General features: G+C 54.4%; 1 protein-coding gene across 10 annotated transcripts in view; it reads right to left on the bottom strand.

Annotated features, from left to right (window-relative positions):
* Positions 1–26,269, bottom strand: part of EPHB1 (EPH receptor B1) — a 323,707-nt gene that overhangs the window by 78,149 nt on the left and 219,289 nt on the right. For all 10 annotated transcript variants that reach the window (XM_075937229.2, XM_075937228.2, XM_075937224.2 and 7 more), the window contains one exon: positions 5,633–5,788. In XM_075937229.2, coding sequence (XP_075793344.1) covers positions 5,633–5,788 — 156 coding nt within the window. The remainder of the gene's footprint in view (positions 1–5,632; positions 5,789–26,269) is intronic.

Raw genomic sequence — 26,269 nt, forward strand, 5'->3', positions numbered from 1 at the left:
AATCCCTTCCCCAGGTCACAACCGCCCTTCACCCACGTTCCCTTCCAGCCCCACACTCCTCCTGCGCCCCAATCTCCTCCCCAGGTCACAACCGCCCTTCACCCACGTTCCCTTCCAGCCCCACACTCCTCCTGTGCCCCAATCCCCTCCCCAGGTCACAACCCCCCTTCACACACGTTCCCTTCCAGCCCCACACTCCTCCTGTGCCCCGATCCCCTCCCCAGGTCACAACCGCCCTTCACCCACGTTCCCTTCCAGCCCCACACTCCTCCTGTGCCCCAATCCCTTCCCCAGGTCACAACCGCCCTTCACCCACGTTCCCTCCCAGCCCCACACTCCTCCTGTGCCCCAATCCCTTCCCCAGGTCACAACCGCCCTTCACCCACGTTCCCTTCCAGCCCCACACTCCTGTGCCCCAATCCCCTCCCCAGGTCACAACCGCCCTTCACCCACGTTCCCTTCCAGCCCCACACTCCTGTGCCCCAATCCCTTCCCCAGGTCACAACCGCCCTTCACCCACGTTCCCTCCCAGCCCCACACTCCTCCTGTGCCCCAATCCCTTCCCCAGGTCACAACCCCCCTTCACCCACGTTCCCTTCCAGCCCCACACTCCTCCTGTGCCCCAATCCCCTCCCCAGGTCACAACCCCCCTTCACCCACGTTCCCTTCCAGCCCCACACTCCTCCTGTGCCCCGATCCCCTCCCCAGATCACAACCGCCCTTCACCCACGTTCCCTTCCAGCCCCACACTCCTCCTGTGCCCCAAACCCCTCCCCAGGTCACAACCGCCCTTCACCCACGTTCCCTCCCAGCCCCACACTCCTCCTGTGCCCCAATCCCCTCCCCAGGTCACAACCGCCCTTCACCCACGTTCCCTCCCAGCCCCACACTCCTCCTGTGCCCCAATCCCCTCCCCAGGTCACAACCCCCCTTCACCCACGTTCCCTTCCAGCCCCACACTCCTCCTGTGCCCCGATCCCCTCCCCAGGTCACAACCGCCCTTCACCCACGTTCCCTTCCAGCCCCACACTCCTCCTGTGCCCCAAACCCCTCCCCAGGTCACAACCGCCCTTCACCCACGTTCCCTCCCAGCCCCACACTCCTCCTGTGCCCCAATCCCCTCCCCAGGTCACAACCCCCCTTCACCCACGTTCCCTTCCAGCCCCACACTCCTCCTGTGCCCCAAACCCCTCCCCAGGTCACAACCACCCTTCACCCACGTTCCCTCCCAGCCCCACACTCCTCCTGTGCCCCAATCCCTTCCCCAGGTCACAACCGCCCTTCACCCACGTTCCCTCCCAGCCCCACACTCCTCCTGTGCCCCAATCCCTTCCCCAGGTCACAACCGCCCTTCACCCACGTTCCCTTCCAGCCCCACACTCCTCCTGCGCCCCAATCCCTTCCCCAGGTCACAACCACCCTTCACCCACGTTCCCTCCCAGGCCCACACTCCTCCTGTGCCCCAATCCCTTCCCCAGGTCACAACCGCCCTTCACCCACGTTCCCTTCCAGCCCCACACTCCTCCTGCGCCCCAATCTCCTCCCCAGGTCACAACCGCCCTTCACCCACGTTCCCTTCCAGCCCCACACTCCTCCTGTGCCCCAATCCCCTCCCCAGGTCACAACCCCCCTTCACACACGTTCCCTTCCAGCCCCACACTCCTCCTGTGCCCCGATCCCCTCCCCAGGTCACAACCGCCCTTCACCCACGTTCCCTTCCAGCCCCACACTCCTCCTGTGCCCCAATCCCTTCCCCAGGTCACAACCGCCCTTCACCCACGTTCCCTCCCAGCCCCACACTCCTCCTGTGCCCCAATCCCTTCCCCAGGTCACAACCGCCCTTCACCCACGTTCCCTTCCAGCCCCACACTCCTGTGCCCCAATCCCCTCCCCAGGTCACAACCGCCCTTCACCCACGTTCCCTTCCAGCCCCACACTCCTGTGCCCCAATCCCTTCCCCAGGTCACAACCGCCCTTCACCCACGTTCCCTCCCAGCCCCACACTCCTCCTGTGCCCCAATCCCTTCCCCAGGTCACAACCCCCCTTCACCCACGTTCCCTTCCAGCCCCACACTCCTCCTGTGCCCCAATCCCCTCCCCAGGTCACAACCCCCCTTCACCCACGTTCCCTTCCAGCCCCACACTCCTCCTGTGCCCCGATCCCCTCCCCAGATCACAACCGCCCTTCACCCACGTTCCCTTCCAGCCCCACACTCCTCCTGTGCCCCAAACCCCTCCCCAGGTCACAACCGCCCTTCACCCACGTTCCCTCCCAGCCCCACACTCCTCCTGTGCCCCAATCCCCTCCCCAGGTCACAACCGCCCTTCACCCACGTTCCCTCCCAGCCCCACACTCCTCCTGTGCCCCAATCCCCTCCCCAGGTCACAACCCCCCTTCACCCACGTTCCCTTCCAGCCCCACACTCCTCCTGTGCCCCGATCCCCTCCCCAGGTCACAACCGCCCTTCACCCACGTTCCCTTCCAGCCCCACACTCCTCCTGTGCCCCAAACCCCTCCCCAGGTCACAACCGCCCTTCACCCACGTTCCCTCCCAGCCCCACACTCCTCCTGTGCCCCAATCCCCTCCCCAGGTCACAACCCCCCTTCACCCACGTTCCCTTCCAGCCCCACACTCCTCCTGTGCCCCAAACCCCTCCCCAGGTCACAACCACCCTTCACCCACGTTCCCTCCCAGCCCCACACTCCTCCTGTGCCCCAATCCCTTCCCCAGGTCACAACCGCCCTTCACCCACGTTCCCTCCCAGCCCCACACTCCTCCTGTGCCCCAATCCCTTCCCCAGGTCACAACCGCCCTTCACCCACGTTCCCTCCCAGCCCCACACTCCTCCTGTGCCCCAATCCCTTCCCCAGGTCACAACCCCCCTTCACCCACGTTCCCTTCCAGCCCCACACTCCTCCTGCGCCCCAATCCCTTCCCCAGGTCACAACCCCCCTTCACACACGTTCCCTTCCAGCCCCACACTCCTCCTGTGCCCCGATCCCCTCCCCAGGTCACAACCGCCCTTCACCCACGTTCCCTTCCAGCCCCACACTCCTGTGCCCCAATCCCTTCCCCAGGTCACAACCGCCCTTCACCCACGTTCCCTCCCAGCCCCACACTCCTCCTGTGCCCCAATCCCTTCCCCAGGTCACAACCGCCCTTCACCCACGTTCCCTTCCAGCCCCACACTCCTGTGCCCCAATCCCCTCCCCAGGTCACAACCGCCCTTCACCCACGTTCCCTTCCAGCCCCACACTCCTCCTGTGCCCCAATCCCTTCCCCAGGTCACAACCGCCCTTCACCCACGTTCCCTCCCAGCCCCACACTCCTCCTGTGCCCCAATCCCTTCCCCAGGTCACAACCCCCCTTCACCCACGTTCCCTTCCAGCCCCACACTCCTCCTGTGCCCCAATCCCCTCCCCAGATCACAACCGCCCTTCACCCACGTTCCCTCCCAGCCCCACACTCCTCCTGTGCCCCAATCCCTTCCCCAGGTCACAACCGCCCTTCACCCACGTTCCCTTCCAGCCCCACACTCCTGTGCCCCAATCCCTTCCCCAGGTCACAACCGCCCTTCACCCACGTTCCCTCCCAGCCCCACACTCCTCCTGTGCCCCAATCCCTTCCCCAGGTCACAACCGCCCTTCACCCACGTTCCCTTCCAGCCCCACACTCCTGTGCCCCAATCCCCTCCCCAGGTCACAACCGCCCTTCACCCACGTTCCCTTCCAGCCCCACACTCCTCCTGTGCCCCAATCCCTTCCCCAGGTCACAACCGCCCTTCACCCACGTTCCCTCCCAGCCCCACACTCCTCCTGTGCCCCAATCCCTTCCCCAGGTCACAACCCCCCTTCACCCACGTTCCCTTCCAGCCCCACACTCCTCCTGTGCCCCAATCCCCTCCCCAGATCACAACCCCCCTTCACCCACGTTCCCTCCCAGCCCCACACTCCTCCTGTGCCCCGATCCCCTCCCCAGGTCACAACCCCCCTTCACCCAAGTTCCCTCCCAGCCCTACACTCCTGCACCCCAATATTTTACCCCCGGCTCCCTTCTGCACCCATTCTCTGTCCCAGACCCCACACTCCCTCCATAGAAAAGTGCAGCCCGTGGCCACTTAGCGAAATCTTGGCGTGGCCCCCAACAGAGATGATAGCCTGGCCCTGGTTTGACAACCCAGTGGGAAGGAAAGCTAGGCCAAGCCAGGGCCTGTCGATCTCCACGGCACAGCCAGCCCCTGCCTGACTCCCTCTGCGCAGCAGACCCCAGCGCTGCGGCGGAGACCTGAGGCAGAGGCCCAACCGCTGTGGGCTGGGCTCAGAGGGGTCATGTGACACGGAGCAGTGGGCCACACCAGGTTTCTAACAGGTTCGGGGGAGGCCTTTGCATTCCCTGCTTGCTAATTGGCTCGGTTCAGGCTCCGGCCTAAGGCCTCTGACCCCCTTTCAGCTGGGACTGTGGCTGGCGGTGAAGTTTGAAACCAGACGGCCTTTCCGCACGGAGCTAGCACAGAACCTAGTACGGAGAGCGCTCGGCCACGGCTCCCAGGCCACGCTGATCACGCACATCGGTAATATCCAGAAGGACGATCAACCTTCAGCGACGCCGAAGCTCGCTGCAGCTGCGGACTCGCGCCGGGCTCTTCCTACATCAAGCCGGTTTTTTATAGAGTGACAGACTTAAGATAGCTGCTGCCGTCTTATTTACAATAGACAGCCGAGGAAGATGATTCATTTCGCGCAAAGCCCCGCGGAATACCAATGCTTACCAGCCTCCTTGGCCCTGGAGAAGAATATTCCATCAACGCGACCACGAACAAGACAGCAGCGCAAAATAACCTCCCCTTCTAATTTATCCGGGGGATTATCGGCCTCCAGCCGCAGACACTGCCGCTAAGAAACAGACACTGCTGGGAGACCTTCCAGCTTGTGCTGACTGATGGCTGGCACGGGGGGCGGGGACAAAGCTGCTTCCAGAAGAACCGGGAGCTGAAGCAAGACCACCTGTTCCACCAGCCCAGCGATAAAAGGGTTAGTGTACTATTTAGGGTATCCGGTTTATGGGTGATGCATACCGGCAACGAGTTAACCAGCACCCAGTCTGGCCAGAGCAGCCCCTGCCCGTGGTGCGCTGTGAGCGGGGGGCTGCACCATCTGGGCTGGGAGTTGGCAGCTCCGTGGGGCTGCCAGCCAGCAACCGAGCCCCACGGTTAACCGTGCAATGGACAGAATGGTCCCACGGTTAATCGTTTGTACATTTTTACCCCCATAATACTCTGGCTGTTCCGACACCGGGCACCTTTCCATCCCAACAGAAGGTGGTGTCAGATCGGGTGGCACCAGGCGGCTACTGAAGGCTGCTCAGGGGCCTTTGGCTGTCTGGCATCCCCAGCGCTATGCGCTCCCAGCTCGCTGGGAACACAGAGAAGACGCATGCCAGCGTCACCGAGAGGGAACACTGCGGTCCATCCCTCGCAGCCTGAAGGGCAGAACCCAGTGCAGGTAATTCAGCACAGCCCAGTGATTTAATGAGCCTTCATAATGAAACCACCTTTCCACCTCTGGCCACGGTCTAAGGACACCCTGCAGCTCTCTGCTCCCCAGCGGGGCACGTGGGACCCTCATACTTACTGGTGCAGGCTGCCTCCGGAGGGTCAAAATCAGCCCGGTAGTAGCCATTGCGGCAGGTGCAGATGGGAGAGGCCTCCGACGTAGAGCGGCTGTTGGTGGGGCACTGGGCACAGGTCCCCACACCCTGGTTGGCCTTAAACATCCCCGCCGGGCAAGCTGGAATAGAAAGAGGAGAGGAGGAAAGGGGTGAGTGCTGAGCCCTGCTGTCCAAAAGGCGCCCCGGGAATTCGGACATCCAAACCCTCATCTCCCGCCACAGCAGGGGAGCCCTGGGTTGATGGCGAAGCTACGACAGCAACTACAACACAAGAAACGCTGTGCAGGGAGCTCTGGGGACAAGCGGGGAGCAGGGTGGTCCTCCTTAGCCCCCAAGGAGAAAGGATAGAATGGACACCCTGCTGGGGACCCTGAGCCAGGGGAAGGGAACCGTTTACATGAGGGATGCCAGCGTGTACCCATGCACACGGTTAACCGATAAGCTAGGGTTCATCGGTTAACCCTCATGGTTACATGCATGGTCCCCCCCCGCCTCTGATACAAAGGCAGTGGGGGCGGGGAGTCAGGACCTGATGTGTGTGGGGAGCCAGATTTTAATAGAGAGGCAGCAGCGTGGCAGGGAGCAGGAGGCAGGCGGGAGCCCGTGCTCACGAGGAGCTGGCTTAAGAGTTGGCTCCTCGCAAGCACCGGTTCCCACCTGCCCCCCCACGTGTCAATGTGTAACTGCTGAAAAAATCAGCGATTACACGTTTACAAAAATGAACGGATTTTCACATCCCTCGTTTACACATGGAACAATCCCTTTGGTCTGATTGGCTCCTGGCCTCTGAATTTTCAAGAAGCCAAAATGGCCTGAGAGTCCCAGTGTGTAGAGAAGCAGCCGGGGGTGGGGAGGAGAAATGGGGAAAGGAGGACAAGGAAAATGAGGAAGGCCCAAAAGGTCGTTTGCCCCTTTGATCGTTTTGAATTGTAGCGGTCAGCAGTTCCAGCAGCGCATTGAGGGTTCTGTGGGTGTTTTCCATTTCAAGCTTTAGTATTTACGATCAAATGTCGGTATAACAACAACAACATCATATGGGTCATTCCCGCAATGTCACTAACCATCACCTGGGCTAATACACTTCTTGTCCCCCGGCCTCAGTGTTTATTCAGCCAGGATGCAGTCATTAACTCAGAAACAGGGAGTGCCTTCCAGATATCATTACAAGACGACTTTCATCCCTGGCAGAGGGAGGTTTCATTAATCAACCTTCTCTCACTGGGCTGTGATTGCATATCAAATATAAACAAAAGGACAATGAGGGGCGTGATCAGACCACTACCAGGGCTGTCGGAAAGTGTCCTGGTTCTACAGACTTCCAGTTCAGGATCTGGCTCTGGAGAGATATTCCCCCCAAGCGAACGAGATCCAAATTAGCATTCGAAGGACATTTACCGTGTCTCCCAAACAATGGACTTAAGAGGCTTTACGCTCCAATGGCAAGAGCTATAGGATCGAAAAGTCACAGATTGGAAATTCAGATGTTCTTCATCTGCCTGAGCTGCAGATCCGATTTAGACAGAGACTTGGAAACTGGACTTTGGACGGTGGGTGACCTTCACTCAAGGGGACCAAAAAGAGTTACGGCTCTGTAATACGCAGGCCTGCCACAGTGGAAACACCTTGCATTGCCTTGAGTTCTGGCCCAAGCACACCCTCTCCTTTCCGGTGACCTTGGCTGTGCAGCTTGAGACACAAAATCTCTAGCCAGCTCTTGGGTCCCGAGCAGACAAATGCTTTGCAAGTGGATGCACTGTGAAAACGCCTGGATTTTGCTGCATTTTCCTGATAGTTCTTTTAAAGCTGGTGCCTGATATTCTAGTGTGCGAATAAATCTTTAGGAGCAAGATAAGAAACGACAGGAACTGCCTGTGTAACCTGGGCCATCTGCCGAGCGCTTGTCAATGGCATCGTCGGAGGCTAAAGTCCCTTGGGAGAATGCTCTGGGGGCTTGATGGGTTCCCGTCACTATTGTTCTCCCAGCTTCAGTGCCCTTGAGTTGCTGTATTCTTCTCTGTTAGCCCCCCATCCCTCTAACACCCCCCCCTTTTTAAGTAACTTTGGGGTGACAGGTGGGTGCTCATTCAGCCTTGACATCCCTGAAAGTCACTAAACATAATTGACAGCCACCCAGGTTGGCTGGTGGCACAGAGACAGGAGGGTTGGGATGGGAAGGAGGAACCGAAGCGAGGGAAAGCAAAGCCACGAGCGAGATTGTTCCTTGTACAACCTGAAGCAGCCCAAACATCCCACCCTCCTCGTGAACGCCTGACATTACAGGCCTGATGGATAACCCTCCTCGTGAACGCCTGACATTGCACACCTGACGGATAACCCTCCTGGTGAACGCCTGACATTACAGGCCTGACGGATGACCCTCCTCGTGAACGCCTGACATTGCACATCTGACGGATAACCCTCCTGGTGAACGCCTGACATTACAGGCCTGACGGATAACCCTCCTCGTGAACGCCTGACATTGCACACCTGACGGATAACCTTCCTCATGCATATCTGACATTGTATGCCTGACGGATAACCAGTAACCAGCTGCTCCCACGCCAAGCTTCCATGGCCTAGTGTGGCGATGGGTGACCAAGGCCAACGAGTGGGCCACACGAGCGGCCTCCTTCATCTCAGTGGCCACAGCATTGTCGTAACCAAGATAGTCTCCTGGGACAGGGTAGTTTTGCTAATTGCGCTTGCGTGCCTAGGATCTGCATGTGCCTCCGACTGCATGGTCGCAGCGCTCTGGGTGCAGAGGGAGTGCCCGGCTCTCTCAGCCCACGCTGGGTGCAATCAGTGTGCGTCCCGCTTCACGTGCCCCGGCTTTCTGTGCCTGTCACTCCGGCAATACGGGTCGGAAAACACCTACGTGGATGGAAACCAGCGGAACCTTGCAACCCCAGCGGTAAAAAAAATGTCTTACAGGCCACACACAGAACGCCGACGGGCCCCATGTGGCCTGCAAGTCGTTCACCTCTGACCTAGTGCCCTGGCTCCCTCTGCACCTGCTGATACTTCCCATCGGCACTGCTAGGAAACCCAACAGCTCCCGGAGTCTGGCTGCACGGGCATGCAAGTTCTGTCCCTCCGGGCATTTCTCTGGGGTGTAAAACGGAACACTCCCAAGGCCCGATCCAAACCCCCCTGGAAGCCTCTGAGCTCTGGGTCAAGCCCTTGATGCCCAGGGATCCTGCGGTGAGGCTGAGCTTAGGAGTCCAGACAGGCCTCTGCGGAACCTCTTTGCGATGCAAGGCTGGAAGGAGGGAAAAGCGTTTAACAGCAGAGCTCATAGCGGGAACTAGCATCGTCTCCTCAGCCAGAAAGAGCTAATGGGCTCAATTAGTCTCTTCAGGAGAGAGCGAGGCCCCTGCGTGACCTGGCTAGAAGCAGCTGGCAACACCGTGCCTCGCTGGACCCTTCCACAAAGGAGCTAAAAGCATCCAAAGATGGCCCCCGCATCGCCGGACTCGGCCACCCATTGCCGCTGGTAGGGTTACTTTGCAAAGAAACACGCTCTGTGTTTCACAAACCGGGCAGTGATTGAGATAAGGGAAAGCGTCTCTCATCCCTGGCCGCTGCATCAGGATATGAGGCATCGCGGAGCAGCCCAGAGAAGGAAATGAATCGGCGCAAACAGGAGTAACCACTTCTAGGCAATTTCCTCTGGAGATAGTGGGCCATCTTATCTTTATTTGAGCCCTTTAACCTGTCAGACAAAGCACACAAATGCCTCTCGCTCTCACACTATTTCCAGATAGCCTAGGAAGGCAGGAAGGAATCCCTCCAGCCACCTCGTGATTTCATTATTGGGGACTTTGCCCCCCAAATTCGGCTGGTAACTAACAAAGGAGCAAAGGGGTTTAATGGTCCTTCCTTGCGGCGCAAAGCTCCGAGGGGGAGGTCGGCAGCAAAAGAGGAGGCTTTGCAGTCTCCATTGGCTCTTTGCGCCCTTCCCTGCCATGCGACCCCAGTGTGTCTCCCCCTAGTGACTGCCCCAGGGATAAAGGCAACTGTGTCTGGTCCTTCCTCTCAAGCTGCAACATAGGTCTGCACTGCACTGTGAACCCAACTCCAGACTCAGGTTGGAGTCCAAGCCCTCCTCGCACCCACACACAGATCAGTCTGATTCGGGCCACGGACGCCGCTGGCCTGCAAACTCTCCTGGGGTCAGAGCCGCAGTCGTGCTCAGGTCCTGCCGTTTTGCTGCACCGACACAGCTCAAGCGGCAGCCCTGAGCAGCAGGTCCGCGTTGGGCAGCGTGGATGCGGTGGCATGGTTGTGAGCCCAGCAATCCTAAGGCCAGGTTTACCGTACCATGTGCACACCCAAGTCTGGATTCAGCTACCCTGAGCCCACAAGTGACCCCTGCTTTTAGATCCAGAGTACAAGGGTTCAGCCCCGGCGGGCGATCTGTGCAGAGATCTAAACACACAGTTGTGAGACAGCTGCAGAGCCTGCGCCTGGCGAAGAACGGAGAATAAAACCTGGCATAAAACTGCAGATGTGCTGCTGACACTGCGCCACGTGGGATTGTAACACCACGATGGATGGGGCTTGCTGCCAGAGATGGGACAGAGGAGGCCCAGGAGGGACACCTAGACTAGGGTAACTGGTTAACCAGGTACCCGGTAAGCATCACCCTTACCAGATGATGCTTACTGGGTAACAGTTAACTGGCGCCTGGAAGCAGCCCCCCTCCACCCACAGCCTGCCATAGCCCTGCCAGCCCCACCATGCCATGGGCCAAGGTGAGAGCTGGCAACCCCACACAGAGCCCCACATGGGGCTGGGAGAGGCAGGCTGGAGTGGTCCCCCCCATGCCGCTTAACTGCTTAACCAGTTAAACCTAAGGTGTGACCAGTTAACTGATTAAATGGGATTTTGCACCCCTAAGCTAGACACATCCAGAATGCAGAAGGATCCTCCCCCCCGGCTGATACGGAGGCCCTGTTTTGAGACAGCACTTTGAGTCAAACTCCTGAGCATCTGGCCATTCCTGTGCACGCTCTACTGATCGGACATTCCACACATTCCCACTCAGGAAGGCAGCTAGAAGAGGTTCCTTCCTAACTCAGCCTCCCTGGCTACCCCGTGAGAGCCCTTTGCAAATTGTCCTCTGGGGTCTGGGCACTGCCCGCTGGGGACCATTTGGGTCAGTGCTGTTCGGCTGCAGAACCACCATAGCCAAAGAGAGGGTGAGCGCCAGTCCGCGTGGAAAACCAGAAATTGCCAGATGTTGCAGACAGTAGCCATTCGACAGCAATTCAACAAAGGGACATGCAAGAGGAGGGATGAGAGCAGCCACTTTGCACAGAACTGCCATTAGCTCGTGGCTGATGAGAGCTAAAAGGAATCAAATGGCAGCCAAAACCGTTATGCTTCCCCCTCGGCCTCCTGGCACGTTGGGTTATTTTTGCTGACGTGCTCACGATAGGATTAGAGCTCTACTCAGTCACAAAGACAGTAACGACTGGCGAGGAATTCACAAGAAACATTGCAACAGCCGGGGCGCATATTCCAGCCAGTCGTTTTATTACTCGTCAGACTGTCCCCAGACCCACTTTCCTCGTCGCTGCAGCGAGCGTTTCAGAAAAGACGCTCTCTCTGTCTTATGGTCAGTCGCGGGTGGGACGACGTGTCAGGGTTCCCCCGACACTGCACCCCCGTCGCAGCAAGAACAGACTCCGCCAGCCGGTGGAATAGAGGGGGTTTATTGCTTCTCCAGGATACAGCACAGCATAAACATGATGTGTCTACAGGAGTCTGGGGCAGGATGCCTCAGACCCCTTGAGATGGGTCCCTGGGACCCTAGATTCCAACCCCTCCTTAGACGGGTTCCTTCATGATTCCAGCCCATGATTGACCCTTCCCCCGAACACTCACTTCCCTAGTTCCCTCGCTGCCCCAACTCGTCTGACCAGTTGGGTCTTTGTCTACCTGACTTAGGCAGCCCCCTTCTGGGCAGTGCTCACAGGAAGAGGCCACGAGGGATCACCCACAGCCCAAGCACAGCAACCAGCAAGGTACTGACACCACATCACCACGTGTGGGTGAGTCAGTGGGGATCACACCTCACAGCGCAGGGTGACACCGGGATACAGGGCAGACAGCCCCCCCCTCCCCCCCACGCCACAGTGGGATGACGATGAGCCACCCGGGTGAAGCAGCTGTGAGAGAGGCTGATGCATTAGGCAAAGGACTTGCACCTTGTTTCACTGTGAGTGTCTAACCCTCTCCAGCGCCTCCACTTCCCTCCGCGCTGTAGGTCCCCGCATCCCTCTGATGATTGTATTTGCATACTTCTGATTCGCCTCTCGACTGCAAAGAGATTTCCAGAGCACCCCGCACTTGGCTTGGCAAATGGTCTAACTCTCGCAGACTGGAAGCACTCGGCAGGAGAGAAGCCGTGGGCAGCTGGCCAAGACCTGGGCTGCCCACGGGGGAGAGCTCGCTCCTAGGCAGAGGGAGAAGCTGCTGTTCCAGATCTGGAGGAGCAGGGATTTGATTTCAACTCTCCCACATCCCACTTGAGTGCCTTAACCACGCGGCTACTGGCTACAGCGAGGCAGGCACCTGTCAATCTGGCTTCATGAGCAACAGCTGGCCTGGCCTGGCGAGAGACATTGCACGAAAGGGTTGATGGCTGAATCTCAGGGATAGGTCCAAAAGTCACATTTGTGGATTTGAGCCCTTAGCCCTTCCCCTTTCCTTGGTGTTTCACTCCTGGTGAACAGGCACTTCCTAGCTGGCTTCTGGGAGACCTCTCTTAGGCATGTAGAGTACGTCTAAACTATACCCCTCTGCCGACAGAGGGATGTAGATTAGGCACATCGCTATTGCAAATGAAGTGGGGATTTAAATCCTGTAAACCTCACCGTCTAGATCAATATCCACAGCATGGATCTTGGGGTAAGTGACGACAAACCCTAAGTCACAGCACACGTATGTGACCGTTCACTGTTCTCTCCTCACCTAGCAGAGCCCCAAAGTCACATTCCCTCAAGGTCATCCCCCAAGGCACTGTCCGTACAGCGCAGGACACGGAGAGCGTAACTTTTGTTTCTTTTCAACATACATCCTCCTGATCACTTCTAGAGCGGCACTTTTTAATTACTCTCCCAGGGAAGCTTTGCTGAAAAAGAGACTTTGCCCTTCTATATTAACTTGCTCTAAAGTTCTCTGGGGATGTGGAGGTGGCATCTTTCTTATCAAATTTGAAAACAGACGCTTACTGCAAAAACGTACAAAACTCCAGCTGGTAATACCCTATTCCCTTTCTCCTGGCCCGAGCCCATGCCCCCTGCTGTAATGTTCTTTATTTGAAAGAAATAAAATCTCTGGCATTTGATCATTTCCATGGTTCTAATATCCCCACAGCGCCAGGGCTAACCATGTTTGTTTTGTCTCGCTGAATGCCGCAGGAAGAATAACCATATTTGATAGGGGCCCACAAAACGTATTTCCTCTCTTTGAACGAGATGAGTTTTCTAGCCATGTCACCTTTTTAATATTCTTATTGGCTTGGCTGGTCCCACCGACACAGCCCACGCCCTCTGTGGGCCCACAAACACATGACTGCACTAATACTTGATCTATGCTTTTCTGCACTTCCCCCAACAGTCAGCTTCTCCATCCTTCTCCTTTCCTTTGACCTTCCTGCGAGCTGACTTCTGGTCCCGCTTCCCAGGCGTGTAGACTTGCCAGGGCTGTCCTGTGGAAGTCACATTCTGCCTGTGCGTGTCTGGAGGCAAGCCGGCGGGGGAGAGGCCTGGTTCTGCGCCGCAGGTTTACGTGTGCACAGCAGGCAAGAGCTGACACAGAAGGATAAGTACAGGGTTGCGTGGAATTATTAGAAATGCATGAACTGTTCCTAGTGATTAGTTTATTCTGCTCATTTTGCTCTTCATGAGCTGTTCACAAACACAGGCTGATTTTTACAAGCCTGTTTGCTATTGCTAATTGTCGGGGCTGACACAGTAAGCCCCCCCCCACACCCCGTGCAGGTGGGGGTGAAGTGCTGCTCCCTACCTGCGCTGGCTATCTGTACGGCAAGCAGCAGCTTCTGGACAGGCAGGGGCAACCAGAAATGGGGGGCTGGGGAGAGCGAGAAGGGAGCTGGGACGGCTGGGGGAGGATAGAAAACCCCACCAGATGGGACCACCCGCCCTGAGCTCCTCCTACCCCAACCCCTACGCTTGCACCCACCACGTCCTCAGCCCCTTGCCCTGAGCCCCTCCTCAACCCTTACCCCCCCGTCCTGAAGGACCCAGGCAATACCGGATACGTCTTCTAGTGGAGTTATATAGTGGCAGTATGGTCTTAAGTGCCTTATTATCTACTCCTTTCCCAATGGTTCCTACCCTTCTGGTAGCCTCTTGGACTGCCACTGCACATGGAGCAGCTGTTTTCAGAGAACTATCCGCAGTGATGCCAAGATCTTTCTTGGGTGGGAACAGCTGATTTGCCAGCACACTGTATGGGCAGCTGGGCTTATGGCTTCCAATGTGCATTACTTTGCACTTCTCAACCGGGAACTTCATCTGTCAGTTTGTCACCCAGACACTCTACTTCGAGAGTTCCCTTCATCACTGTTCAGAGTCAGCTTTGGACTTTAGCATCTGACGTCATTTTACACTGTCTGCAAATTTTGCCTCCTCGCCCTTCATCACCTTCTCCAGACCATTGATGAATGCGTTGTACAGATCCCGCGAAGAAGTCCACTGCCCCTCTCCATTATGAAACCTCGTCACGGATCCCTACCCTTTCTTTCCTGCCTTTTAACCAGTTACTGGTTCAGGAGAGGACCTTCCCTCTTAGCTTAGGTGCTAAGCTAAGGTGAGCTAAGTCCCAAGACAGCTCACTTTGCTGAAGAGACTTGGACATGGGACCTCGGCAAAGACTTTCTAGAACTTCAGGTGCCCGTATGCACTAAAGCACCCTCGTCCCTACGCTTGTTGACCTCCTCAAAGATTCTAGAAGATCGGCGAGGCATGATTTTCCTTTGCGAAACCGTGTTAACTCTTCCCCAACATGTCGTGTTCATCTAGATGGCTGATAATCCTGTTCTTGACTATTGGTTCAACCAATTTGCCTGGTGCTGAAATTATCTTTGCCAGCCTATCGCTGCCAGGATTGCCTCCAGAGTACTTTTTCAATAGGCTATTGGGCAGTCATTTGGAACAGAGGCTGATCTAAGGGATAGTTGATATACCACAGTTAGCAGTTCTGCAATTTCATATTTGAGCTCCTTCAGAACTCTTGTATGAACATCATCCGTCTTGGACTTACTCCGGTTTAATTTGTCTGTTTGCTCCACAGCCTTATCTATAAAAACAACAAGTAGTTCTGAAGAAAAAAAAATAGGGTATGAGCTTTCATAGGTAAGACCCACTTCATCAGACGTTACAGACTCATACGGCTGCCCGCCATGGAACCTTATCTATGAACATCTCAATCTGGGACAGTTCCTCAGCTTTGTAACCTAAAAAGAATGGCTTGAGTATGAGTTGCTACCCTGCATCTTCCTGAAGAGAAGCCCAATGAAAATAATTCATTTTGCTTTTGCATGAGGGCCAGGTCTTCTCTAAGTGCTTCTTTTGCACCTTGCTCATCCAGGGGCCCTACTGAATATTGGGCCGGCTTCCTGGCTTTAATGTACTTTGAAAAAGAATGTCTTAGCTTTCCTACTGTTAGCTAATTGCTCTTCAAATTCTTTCTTGGCTTGCCGTATTGTTCTCTGAGACTTGACTCACAAGAGTTTATGCTTTTCTTTTACATTAGGATTTGACTTCCGATTTTTGAAGTTCACTTGTTTTGCCTCTACTGCCTTTTTTACTCTGTTGTTTATCCACGGTGTCTTTTTCTTCCCTCTTTCAACTGTTTTTTCTTATTTTATGTGGAGGCATACCTTTAGTTTGGGCCTCTGTTCGGGTGGTTTAAATAGTCTTTTCATAGTTCGCAGGCATTTTGCACCTTGCCATTGTTCCTTTTAATTTCTATTGAAATAGCTTCCTCATTTTTGTGCAGTTCCCACGGTGGCGAGCTTCTCTGGCATTTCCCCTCCTACAATGATGTTACATGTAAAGCCAGGAGGGGAACTTACAAGGGCTAAGCTGTACTCACCTCTCAGACCAGCTCCTGCGTTTCACTTAGAACTAAATCAGAATTTCCTCTTCCCGAGTGGGTGGCAGGACAAGCAGTCATTTATCATGTCTAGAACATGTCTCTCTGCACGCCTTCCCGAAGGGACATCTAACCAGCCAACATGAAGACAGCTGAAATCCCCCGTTATTATGATGTTTTTTGTCTCTGTAGCCTCTCTAATCTCCCCGAGCATTTCACAATCACTGTCACCATCCTAGTCAGGTGGGTGCTAGCGCGTCCCTGCGGCTGTATTTGTATTGTTCAAATAAGGAATTTCTATCCAGAGCGAGCCTGTGATACCACTGGATTCCTTTGCGGTTTTTACTTTGACGCGATGTTTTCCTAGGAAGCACCACTGGCCCCCCACCATGACCTACTCTCTCATTCCTATATGTTTGGCCATCACCCACTGACTCGCCCCATTCCACCACACCTATTATAGTCTCTTTCAATACTGGCCCAAGTTGAGAGCATGTGTGTGAGGACTATCTGTCCCTCACGCTCCCTCCCAAGCCTCCCTGGTACGAGAGCAGAACTCCTCTTCCCTCAGCAGAACTGTCGGTGATGGGGAGCCATTTCTGCCCACCCCTGAGCAACCTGGAGCGGCTGGCGTAAATGTGAGCTATGGTCTACCTCTCCGGGTGAGGCTGCGGCATCTGAACCACCAGCTCACCTCAGCGGGCAGCCTCCTGGGCTTCCCCCTGCTCTGTAATTAGCAGCAATGAGTCATGCCACACACTGGCCAGGCCCAGCTGTGCTCTCGGGGACAATTAGGCTGCTATTGTTGCACAGCAGAATGTCCCAGGAAAGCTTTTCACTGCAGGCGCCTCTGAGGGCGAGGAATCATTTCTCCCTACCCTCGCTGCTTCCCCGCCTCCCCCTCCAGCGGCTCACATTCTGCGCTGAGGAGCAGCCGAGGTCACGGACTCCGTTTGGGTAGCAGCGGGGGCAGGTAATTCACAGGGGAGGGGTGGCTCTTCTGCAGCAACAGCCAGGGAGCAAAGGTAAAACCATCTGTCTGACAGCTCCATCACCCCTGTGCTTGGTGTGAAAACCTCCTTGGACAGCCGGCTTACCAGCCTGCTCCTCAGCACCGGGGCTCACACTGAAAATGGCCTTGGCCAGAAATGGTACATACCTTGGGCGGTTCTCTACTTGGTCGCTCTTGCTACGTGACCCCTTCCGCCGTCTTCCAGACTCTCCTGAGCGTCAGGGAGCAAGAAGACCAGCTTATCGAAATACTGCCACACTGAAGGGGTTGGCCTCCCCTGGATTTCTCCCCCCGCCCCTTTCCCTCCATGATATCCGACCTACTGCTAGTCCTGCTGTGAACTACTGGAGCGACAAACACCTCAGCTGGGTGGAAAACGGGAGTTGTTCCAGCAGAATAATTGACTTTTTTTTAACTTTTTGTTAAAAAAACCAATTTTCTGTAAACTAAAACTGGTGATTTTTGAACAAAAGCTGAAAATGTTGGGATAAAAACTGGAAAAAAAAACCACGGTCCGTTTTCCAACCCTCAAAAAATGAAAATTGTGACGTGATGATGATGACGCCGTGTGAAAATTAATTGCGTCAAAAACCCAACTTTTGGCTGAAAAAAGGTTTCAAGCAGAAAGTTGCAGGGCTGCCCTTTCCATGGTGTTTCTTCGCAACTGCGCACTTTTTACCCTGACGTCACTGGGGCCTGGGGAGCGGACTGTAATGGGGTGGAGAAGCTTTGTGTGATCTTGCACGAGAAGGACGAGAAACACCCACCAGGATGGTGTTCTCTCTGGCACCGAGACACTGGTGACGTTCGGGGTGCACCATGAAGCATGCCAGTGGGAAATGGGATTTTCAAAGGGGCCTACATATACCCATACCCCATTCATTCTCAATGGGTGCCTAACTCCGTTAGACTCTTCTGAAAATCCCGGGGGCAAGGATCAGGCAGAAGAGGCAAGAACATCCCTGGCTTGCATGGAGGGAGCAGTAAGGAGATGGGAGCAGGGCTGTGCCTCTCCTGCATCAGCCAGAATTGCTGGTCAGCCACACAGGTCCAAGGGATGGGGAGGCTGTAGCAAATGAGGCCGCGCTCACTGCAAGATAGAAAACCCACAGGGCGGGCAGCCTAGCGCTGGGCCACTTGGCCTTCCTGCGCACCCGTCTGAACACCTCGGGGTGTAGAAACGAGTGGCAAATGGGAAGCACATGAATATCCGGGAGCAGCGAGAAGCTGCCTTCTCATCCTGGCCAGGCTGGGGTGGGCTAGGAGAAGAGCCTGTCCCTGTCTAGTTTCCACTGCGTGGCCTGTGTTGCATTGTGCAAACTGCGTTGCGTTGTGCCAACTGCGGCTTGCAGGGCCACCCCCTCCTTGCGCATTATGAATACAGATAAAGGGCAGTAACCCCCTAGGAAATCCCTTTGCCGTCTCTCATCAGGGGCCCAGTGCTGGGCCAACACCCGGCAATGGTGAGGTCTCTAGCGTGGCCACGGCGTGGAAGGTAAGTGGTGGCGGTAGGCTTGGTGGCAGAGCGGGGGGACAGGGCGGCATGGTGGCTGCTCAGCTGCTCCCGGTTCCAGCTGTGGCACACGGGGCAGTTACCCAACACATGGCCCTACCCCAGGAGCAGCTGAGCACCCACCACGCAACCCTGGTCACAGCTTCAACCCTGCACGGCGGCTGGCGGGAACCCGCAGCCAGCCCCATGGGGAGCAGCCGCTGCACGGCAAACAGGCTGCCCTGGAATCAGCGTTCCCTGGGGGGCAGGTCACCCCTTCTCCCCACGAGGTAGGGACCCTGCCTGGGAGCAGTGTTTGGGGTCCCAGCAAGGGGGGGCCTGCGCTGGGAGAGTCTCTCAGGGAGCAGCGACCCATCCGACCAGGGCACTTGGCCTCACTCGTGGTGCGCAGGACAGAAGTCACTCCACTCACGGATGGACAACCTTAGTGGGAAGCCTGGTCTCTGCTGCCGGCGGTATCATGGGGGGCGCAAAGGAGCCTGCAACAGCTGTCGCATAAATACAGACTCTCCCAGGCAATGGTTGTGATTTCCCCATCTTCAAAGGGCAGCAGAGGGCTGTGTTTCCCCGGGCCGCTTTCATCTCCCTCATTATTTTTCTGAGAGAACAGCAGAAACGAGAGTGGGCGCTGATTGGTTAAGGTTTAATTGGAACACTAGGAAGCGCTTCTCTGATTCCTCACAATTACCCCCCCCCCCGGTTTTTTTTTTTTTTTTTTTTTTTAACTTCTACTCTTTCATGATTTGATTCCCTTTTATTTCAGGCCAACTGCTTCCTCCTCCCCCTCGTCTCTGGATGCTAGCGCGACAGCACCACGCGCCGCAGGCAGCTGGTAACGGGAACAGGCCTCCGATGGGCAGGCCTGGCCGGGGATTATGGCCCAACGCAAGGGCTCCGCAAACATTTCATTCCTGAGTTACTTCTCTGACCCGACGGGGACAGATCTCTCACTTGTGCTTTGTATTCCTGGCTCGAGCAACAGGGTGTTTGTGTGTGAGAGAGATAGGGTGTGAGTGTGTGTGTGTGTGTGTGTGTGTAAGAGCGACAGAGAGAAAGATAGGGTGTGTGTGAGTGTGAGAAAGCAATAGCGACAGAGACAGATAGGGTGTGTGTGAGTGTGAGAAAGCAATAGCGACAGAGAGAGATAGGGTGTGTGTGAGTGTGAGAAAGCAATAGCAACAGAGAGAGATAGGGTGTGTGTGAGTGTGAGAAAGCAATAGCGACAGAGAGAGATAGGGTGTGTGTGGGTGAGTGTGTGAGAGAGAGAGATTGGGTGTGTATGTGAGAGTGTATGTGTGAGCGATAGCGAGAGAGAGAAAGATAGGGTGTGTGTGTGTGTGTGTGTGTGTGTGTGTGTGTGGGAGCGAGAGAGAGAGATGAGTGTGAGAGATAGGGTGTGTATATGTGTGTGTGTGAGGGAGAGAGAGAGAGAGCGCTTTGTGAGATAGGGGTGTGTATGTGTGTGGAATGAACAAATAGAAGCTGCAGCAACTGGATAAGAGGCACGTGCTAGATTCATGACACACACAAGTGTGTGGCAGGATCGGGTCCAGATGACGCACTCATTTTTTAGTGAGCAGCTTCTGTTCACCCTAAAAGCAAGGCCTTTCCCTTCTGTACTGGCCGGTCGGCTTCCCCTTCTGAATCCTGCCACGAGCGAGGGACAAGGCAGGCTGGGGAATAGCGCCAAGGACTGTCCCAAGAGACGTTCCGGACGCCAGCTTCCACCGATCAGATCCGTGTCCAGCCCCTGACATGCGGGATCAGGGCATGACCAGCTCCAATTTTCCGGCCAGAATTGAAATCTTTACTGCTGCTGTATGGCTCTCCATGTCTCATTAGCCTGCACAAGACCTGAGGCTGTGAGAATAGCCGCCCAAGCCACCTCCCTATTTTTCACGCTTCTGTTCGGCAGGTGAGAAGGGCCAGGAACTCTGAGGAGAGAGGGGAAACTTCTGAGGCGAAGGAGTCTCTGACTCCTGGCCCTTACGTGGCCATCGAGTGAAACCTACCCCTAAACTGCCTTGGCTTCGGACTGCTCCAAAACACCCCTGAACACAGCAAAAGGCGGGGGTAGGGTTGTCCAAGTACATCCGATTCAAACAATACGAGGGCTGCATTACATCTCATGGAAAATGCCAGAGAGCGTAGTGACGGCCAGCAAACAGTAGCGCAGCCGGCCTCATTCTCCGCTCCATGTGGGTTCGTTGCCTTGCTCTTCTTCCAGCACAGGCCGCCCGTCTGTCACAATTACACAGCCATGGCAGACGACTGTTAGCTCCCCCCAAATCTGTCCTACCCCTGCTCTGCAGAGCTGCACCTCCCAATATGGAGGGGGACGTGTGGTCATGGCTGTCCCTTCCTCATCCTAAGTGATGCAGCTTCTGCTCCTGGGCACAACTGGCCGTTTTACTAGCGGGGCAGTAACAGGGAGATGAAGTAACCTGACCACGGCTTTTCTGCCTTCCGCACGCTCTAAGGGAATGTCTACACTGCATTCCTCTTTTGAGAGAGGAATGAAAATGCAGTTGAGCGAAATTGCAAATGAAGCGCGGATTTGAATTTCCCATGCTTCATTTGCATAATCGTGTCCAGGAGCTATTTCGAAATAGCGTTTCTTTTTTCGAAATACGGTATCTAGACCTGGTTATTTCGAAAGAAGGGTTTTCTTTCAAAATAACCGCATCTAGATAGCGGTTCTTTTTTCAAAACAGGGAATTTCAAAATAGCGCCCAGATGCGATGATGCAAATGAAGTGCGGGAAAGTCAAATCAGCACTTCATTTGCAATTTCGCTCAGCTGCATTTGCACTCCTCTCTCTAAAGAGGAATGCAGTGTAGACATTCCCTGAATGTCTAACAGTCAGCCAAAGGGGCGCAGGGAGCCAGCAGCATCTACTGAGACCTCGCCTCCTGCAGAGTCACCGAATGCTGGAAAGGAAACACTTTGTTCTGCTAATGTCTTGTGTTTCCTCAGTACCTGGCCTCTGTGGGCAATGATTTCAGGGGGAGTTTATCAGAGTGGAACCCAAGGTAGGTGCTTGGCCCCCAAGGAAGACGCTCTAAACCCAAGGAAGATGCTCCGAACCCAAGGATAGGGCTCCGAACGCAAAGAAGATGCTCCGAACCCGAGGAAGGGGCTTCATTTTCATGGGCTCTTTACGGCCTAATTTTATTTGTGCAGAGCATGCGATGGAGACCAGACCCTCACAACAGGCGTCATGGCCTGCACGTCTGATGCTCCACAAGCGACGCTCTCCCAGCTTGTGACCGAGAAGTGCACATCACAGTGAAGGAGGGGGTTCTGTGTTTCTCGCTAGCAGAGCCCTAAGGAACAGCAGGCTGTAGCAAACCTGTAGGAGGTATCGACGCTCTATCGCTGCGCGGGGAGTTAATCCCTCTTAAATCATTAGGGCTCATTTGATTTTCCAAATGCTCCGTTTCCATCGTAATGAAGCATTCACATTAAATAATAGATGTGCACGGGGTTGGAGAGCACGGAGTGGGCTCGCAACATTATCCCTTTTAGAAACAAAGTGCTTTGCTCCGAGCACTGACGCTAACCCACGAGCCCATCAGAGCCAGGCGCAGCCCCCGTGAAACCTCAGAGTTGAACAAGGGCCCTTCTCTTTCCCTCCTCCATAGCTGAGCAAAAGCGCTTCACAACAGTATCCCCTGTGCCGCTCCCTTGCATCCCGGCTTGCCTCAGTGTACCTGCATTGTCCATAGTGACATTGCATCATGTGTGTTATGTTCACAACAGCCAAAGCAATGAGATTAAAAGCCTCAAGACTCTTTCTGGAAGGTTACAGTCACCTCGATCCTAGAATCCAGAATGAGAACACACACACAGTAACCCCTTTCCTTTCCCTTCCCTTCTTTTTCCTCCTTTCCCCCCTCCACCTCCCAGCCCCTGTGTGCACTGTTTATTTGAAAACTGGGTCCCTTCAACTCCAGTCATCTGAAGAAGTGGGCTGTGTCCATGAAAGCTCGTGACACCATCTGCATGTTTTGTTAGTCTCTAAGGTGCTGCAGGGCTAGCCCTTGTTTTTTCAGTTTTCCCAGTTACAGACCAACACGGCTCCGCCTCTGAGACTTTTGAACCCAGGAACCAAAACCAGAGAGAGACAAAGCAGACTGTTCCCTAAGGCAGCGAAGCACCACGCCCTCCGCCTCATTCGAGGCTGGGTTTTCACTCATTGTGAGCTTCCCTGCAGAGGTCTCCACCCTGCAAGGGGGGGCCAATGACAGCCTCCAATCCCAACACAGCTTTCAACACACTGCAATATGCATAGGCAACCCACCGAGGAATGTGTTACGGGTCCCCTTCTGAAACGGATCTGCAGAGGGCAGGAGTTTGTTTCCGGCTGCACTGGTGGACCTAGCTTTGCAGTTCAAGGGGTAGAAGCTTTTATATCTGGAGGTGCAAGCCACTGTATGTTGGCCAAGATGGCTGCCATTACACACCCGTCAAATCTCTCGCGCACTGTGAAGAACAAAGAGAAAACCAAGCAGGAATATCTGGCAGGAATTAATTTCTCCAAAATCTACCACTGATTTTTTGTGTACAATGGACCTGCTTTTCCAGTTTTGAGGCGGCCATTCCTGCACAAAGAAGGGCAAAATGAAATGAAAGGCTACCACTCTGATCTGATAGCATTTTACACCTTTCATTTTCAATTCATGGTGCAGGGCAATGACAAATCAGGCTCAAGGGTTTTGATACATTTCGGCAACCGAGGCCTCGTCTACACGCTCCACCAAAGAGTGCCCCCGCCACGTTCGATCGTCCAGAGTTCGATTCAGCAGGTCTAGTTCAGACTTGCTAAACAGAACGCAGAAGGCGCCCCAGCTGGCATCCGGCCCTCCTGCTTTTCCTTCTGTAGTGTACATGGCCGGGGCTGTGACCCTCAAACCAAGCTGCCGGGTCTAGTGTAGACGTGGCCTAGCTGTCAGCGAGACCTGACGTATGCGGTTCTGTTGGATGCCTGCCACCTGGAAATTGCAGCAGCCAATCAGATCTCTCTTGGCCCCAATACTCACTAACGGATGCATTGTAAGATGCTCTAGTTTATGTCACAGAAAACTTGCTATCCCAAACATAGAACTTAGCACTACATCTGTGTACTCTGTGATTCACACGCTTTTAGGTTATGTTGATTACCAGGAGCTATTTCCATTGGAAAGTTTGGAACTGAGAACTATTTTGCTATATAATTGCAAACAGTGTTGGTCTCATTGAATCTCGTTTCCATATTTCAGCAACACATACACAGAAACTCATAAGATAAACATGAGATTCTGAGTGTCTGGGTTTGTATCCTAAAGGCTAGAGTCTGCATTTATCTGAGATACATAAAAGGAGGAGGGCCCTGACTTTTAGTAGTGCAGCAAATTAATTACACTAGCCATTCACCTCTAGAGAAATAGGTTCAAATCTGCCTTGGGATGCCAGGGAATTAACGGCCTCTCAGCCTGGTCCCCAATGGTTTATTCGTATTAAAAACAATGTAAAATAAAGACGATTTTCGTATTTTCTTCCTCATTCCACAGTGTGTGAAATGAATTCATCTGGAAAGTCTTCAGCAGAGATGTCAAAGGAGCCTAAGGAAGAGGCATGACCAGGACAATTAAAGTCCAAGGGATTTGGGCACCCTGTCTCTTTTTAGCTGCTATTGGAAATTGCATCCCTCACCCACTAATATTGTGCTCACCTGTGACAGATCCAGGCCTGTCTATGATTAAAAATCTATTGACCGCAAGGTTCCCTTACAAAGTGTGAGACAAAAAATAACTCGGGCGTGTGCACCTTGCCGGTGGCGCGGTCAAGCACTCAGAGGAAGAGAATTCCAATAGCTGGTGGTGGTGGTGGTGAATCAACAGGAAAGCGATTATGGCCGGTTTCTGAAGACCCTCAGCTCCTACTGGCTTCAATGGGAGTTAAAGGCGCTATGGTTTGCGTGTGCAGAAAACACACAGAGAGGTTTAAAAAACACATGCACGCCCTTGCTGAAAGGTTGCTACGTTATGCTTCCTTATGTTTTAGAATTCAAAATTTCATCACATATGAACTCATACCTTGGGCTCTCTGCCCTGAATCCTGCACTCTCCAATCCTCTGCTCTGAGCCCCTCCCCACCGAAATCTGAGCCCCCATCCTCTGCCCTGAGCCCCCACCCCAACACCCTGAAACTTTTGTCTCTCAACAAGCTCTGTCTAATGTTGGAATCACTTTCCTTCTTTTACTAATACAAACTTTTTTCCCTTCATTTTTGAAAAATACAATAGTTTGCCTAAAGCAGGTGCATCTTCCTTTTGTTGTTCAAGCAAACACTTCACTTCGAGACCCGAGCGGCGCCGGGTACTTCTGCCAGTTGGGTCAGAAAGCACAGCCGGCGAGAGTGCTTCTGTTGGTGGGACAAGGCTGTCATGCAGATACCAACATAATACGGTCGGCATAAGCCGTCTGCGTTGACCTAACCATGGAGCGTGGCCCAGGCCTGAGACACCTTCCAAGTATCAAGACAATGACTGAATCCTCCACTTGGTACTGAGAATGGGCCCAGAGAAAAAAAATCCAAACACTGGAGAGCAAAATGACCATGCAAGAGCTGCCGGGAACAGAAAAGCTTTGCACTTGGCTTGGAAAAGGCCTGCAGCAAACGCTCCCCCACCTCAAATCAGAGGATTAGAGCACCTCACCGATACAAGACCTGAATATCTAAAACCCCTGGATATTCCTGAGGCTCACAGCGCCAGTTTTGCATGTCGTCCTCCTCTTAGCGACAAGGTCCAGATTAAGTACCAGTCTGGGCTTTGCTTAATTTTTTTTTATGCCTGTGGGAATTTTGAAGCTATAAATAGGAAACCTGCCCCAGCTCTGTTTGCAGGGGGGAGAGACGGGGAGATTACCTGCATCCAAAGCCGGCTGGCCATCATACCGAGCGCTGGGGAAGATTATACTGCTGGGTTCTGCCAACTCAGTAGAAACAGGAAAACTAATTTTGCCCTCAAATACATTCAATCAAAACTCATTTCTCAAGGTCACTTGAGCAAAACGGCACATGCTGCTTTGCTCTGGCTTTTGTCTTTGAAAGAAAAAACAGCGGTGCCTGGTCACACTCAGCTGCTCCTGCCCCGCATCCCACGCCTGGGGCAGTCACAGGGAAGCACGTGCCACGAGACCAGCACGTGGTGCACCAGAATTACTATCAAACCAGTCTAGAGAGGCGTGGACTATTATCCACTCTGCGGGGCCTCTGTTGCCCAGTGGCAGGTCTCCACCTCAGCAGCAGGCTTCTTCCAACCTGGCCCAATTCAAACCCTTAATTCTCTCCCCAGTTTGACCAGAGGGCAATAGGAACACCCTGGGCTATGCTACAACCCCCCTGGGCCTCCCACCAGTGGGTCCACACTGATCATAGAATCATAAAACCCCGGGGCTGGCAGGGACCTCAGGAGTCATCGAGTCCAGCCCCCTGCCCAAAGCAGGACCAACCCCAACTCAATCATCCCAGCCAGGGCTTTATCAAGCCGGGACTTCAAAATCTCTAGGGACAGAGATTCCACCAGCTCCCTGGGAAACCCATCCCAGTGCTTCCCCACCCTCCTAGGGAAAATAGTTTTTCCTAATATCCAACCTAGACCTCCCCCACTGCAACTTGAGACCATTGCTCCTTGTTCTGCCATCCGTCACCACTGAGACTGGATTTTCTTCATCCTCCTTGGAACCTCCCTTCAGGGAGTTGAAGGCTGCTATCAAATCCCCCCCTCAACCTTCTCTTCTGTAGACTAAACAAGCCCAAATCCCTCAGCCTCTCCTTGTAAGTCAATAGTACATCCCTTCCCCCCGGTAGAGAAGGCTCAGGAGAACTAAGGGACACATTGTTATAGACTTTCAAAACAATGAGCAGTCCTGTGGCACCTTAGAGACCAACAAAAATATGTAT

Source organism: Pelodiscus sinensis, chromosome 10, assembly GCF_052426305.1.
Source record: "Pelodiscus sinensis isolate ZL-2025 chromosome 10, ASM5242630v1, whole genome shotgun sequence".
NCBI classification, from domain to species: domain Eukaryota; kingdom Metazoa; phylum Chordata; order Testudines; family Trionychidae; genus Pelodiscus; species Pelodiscus sinensis.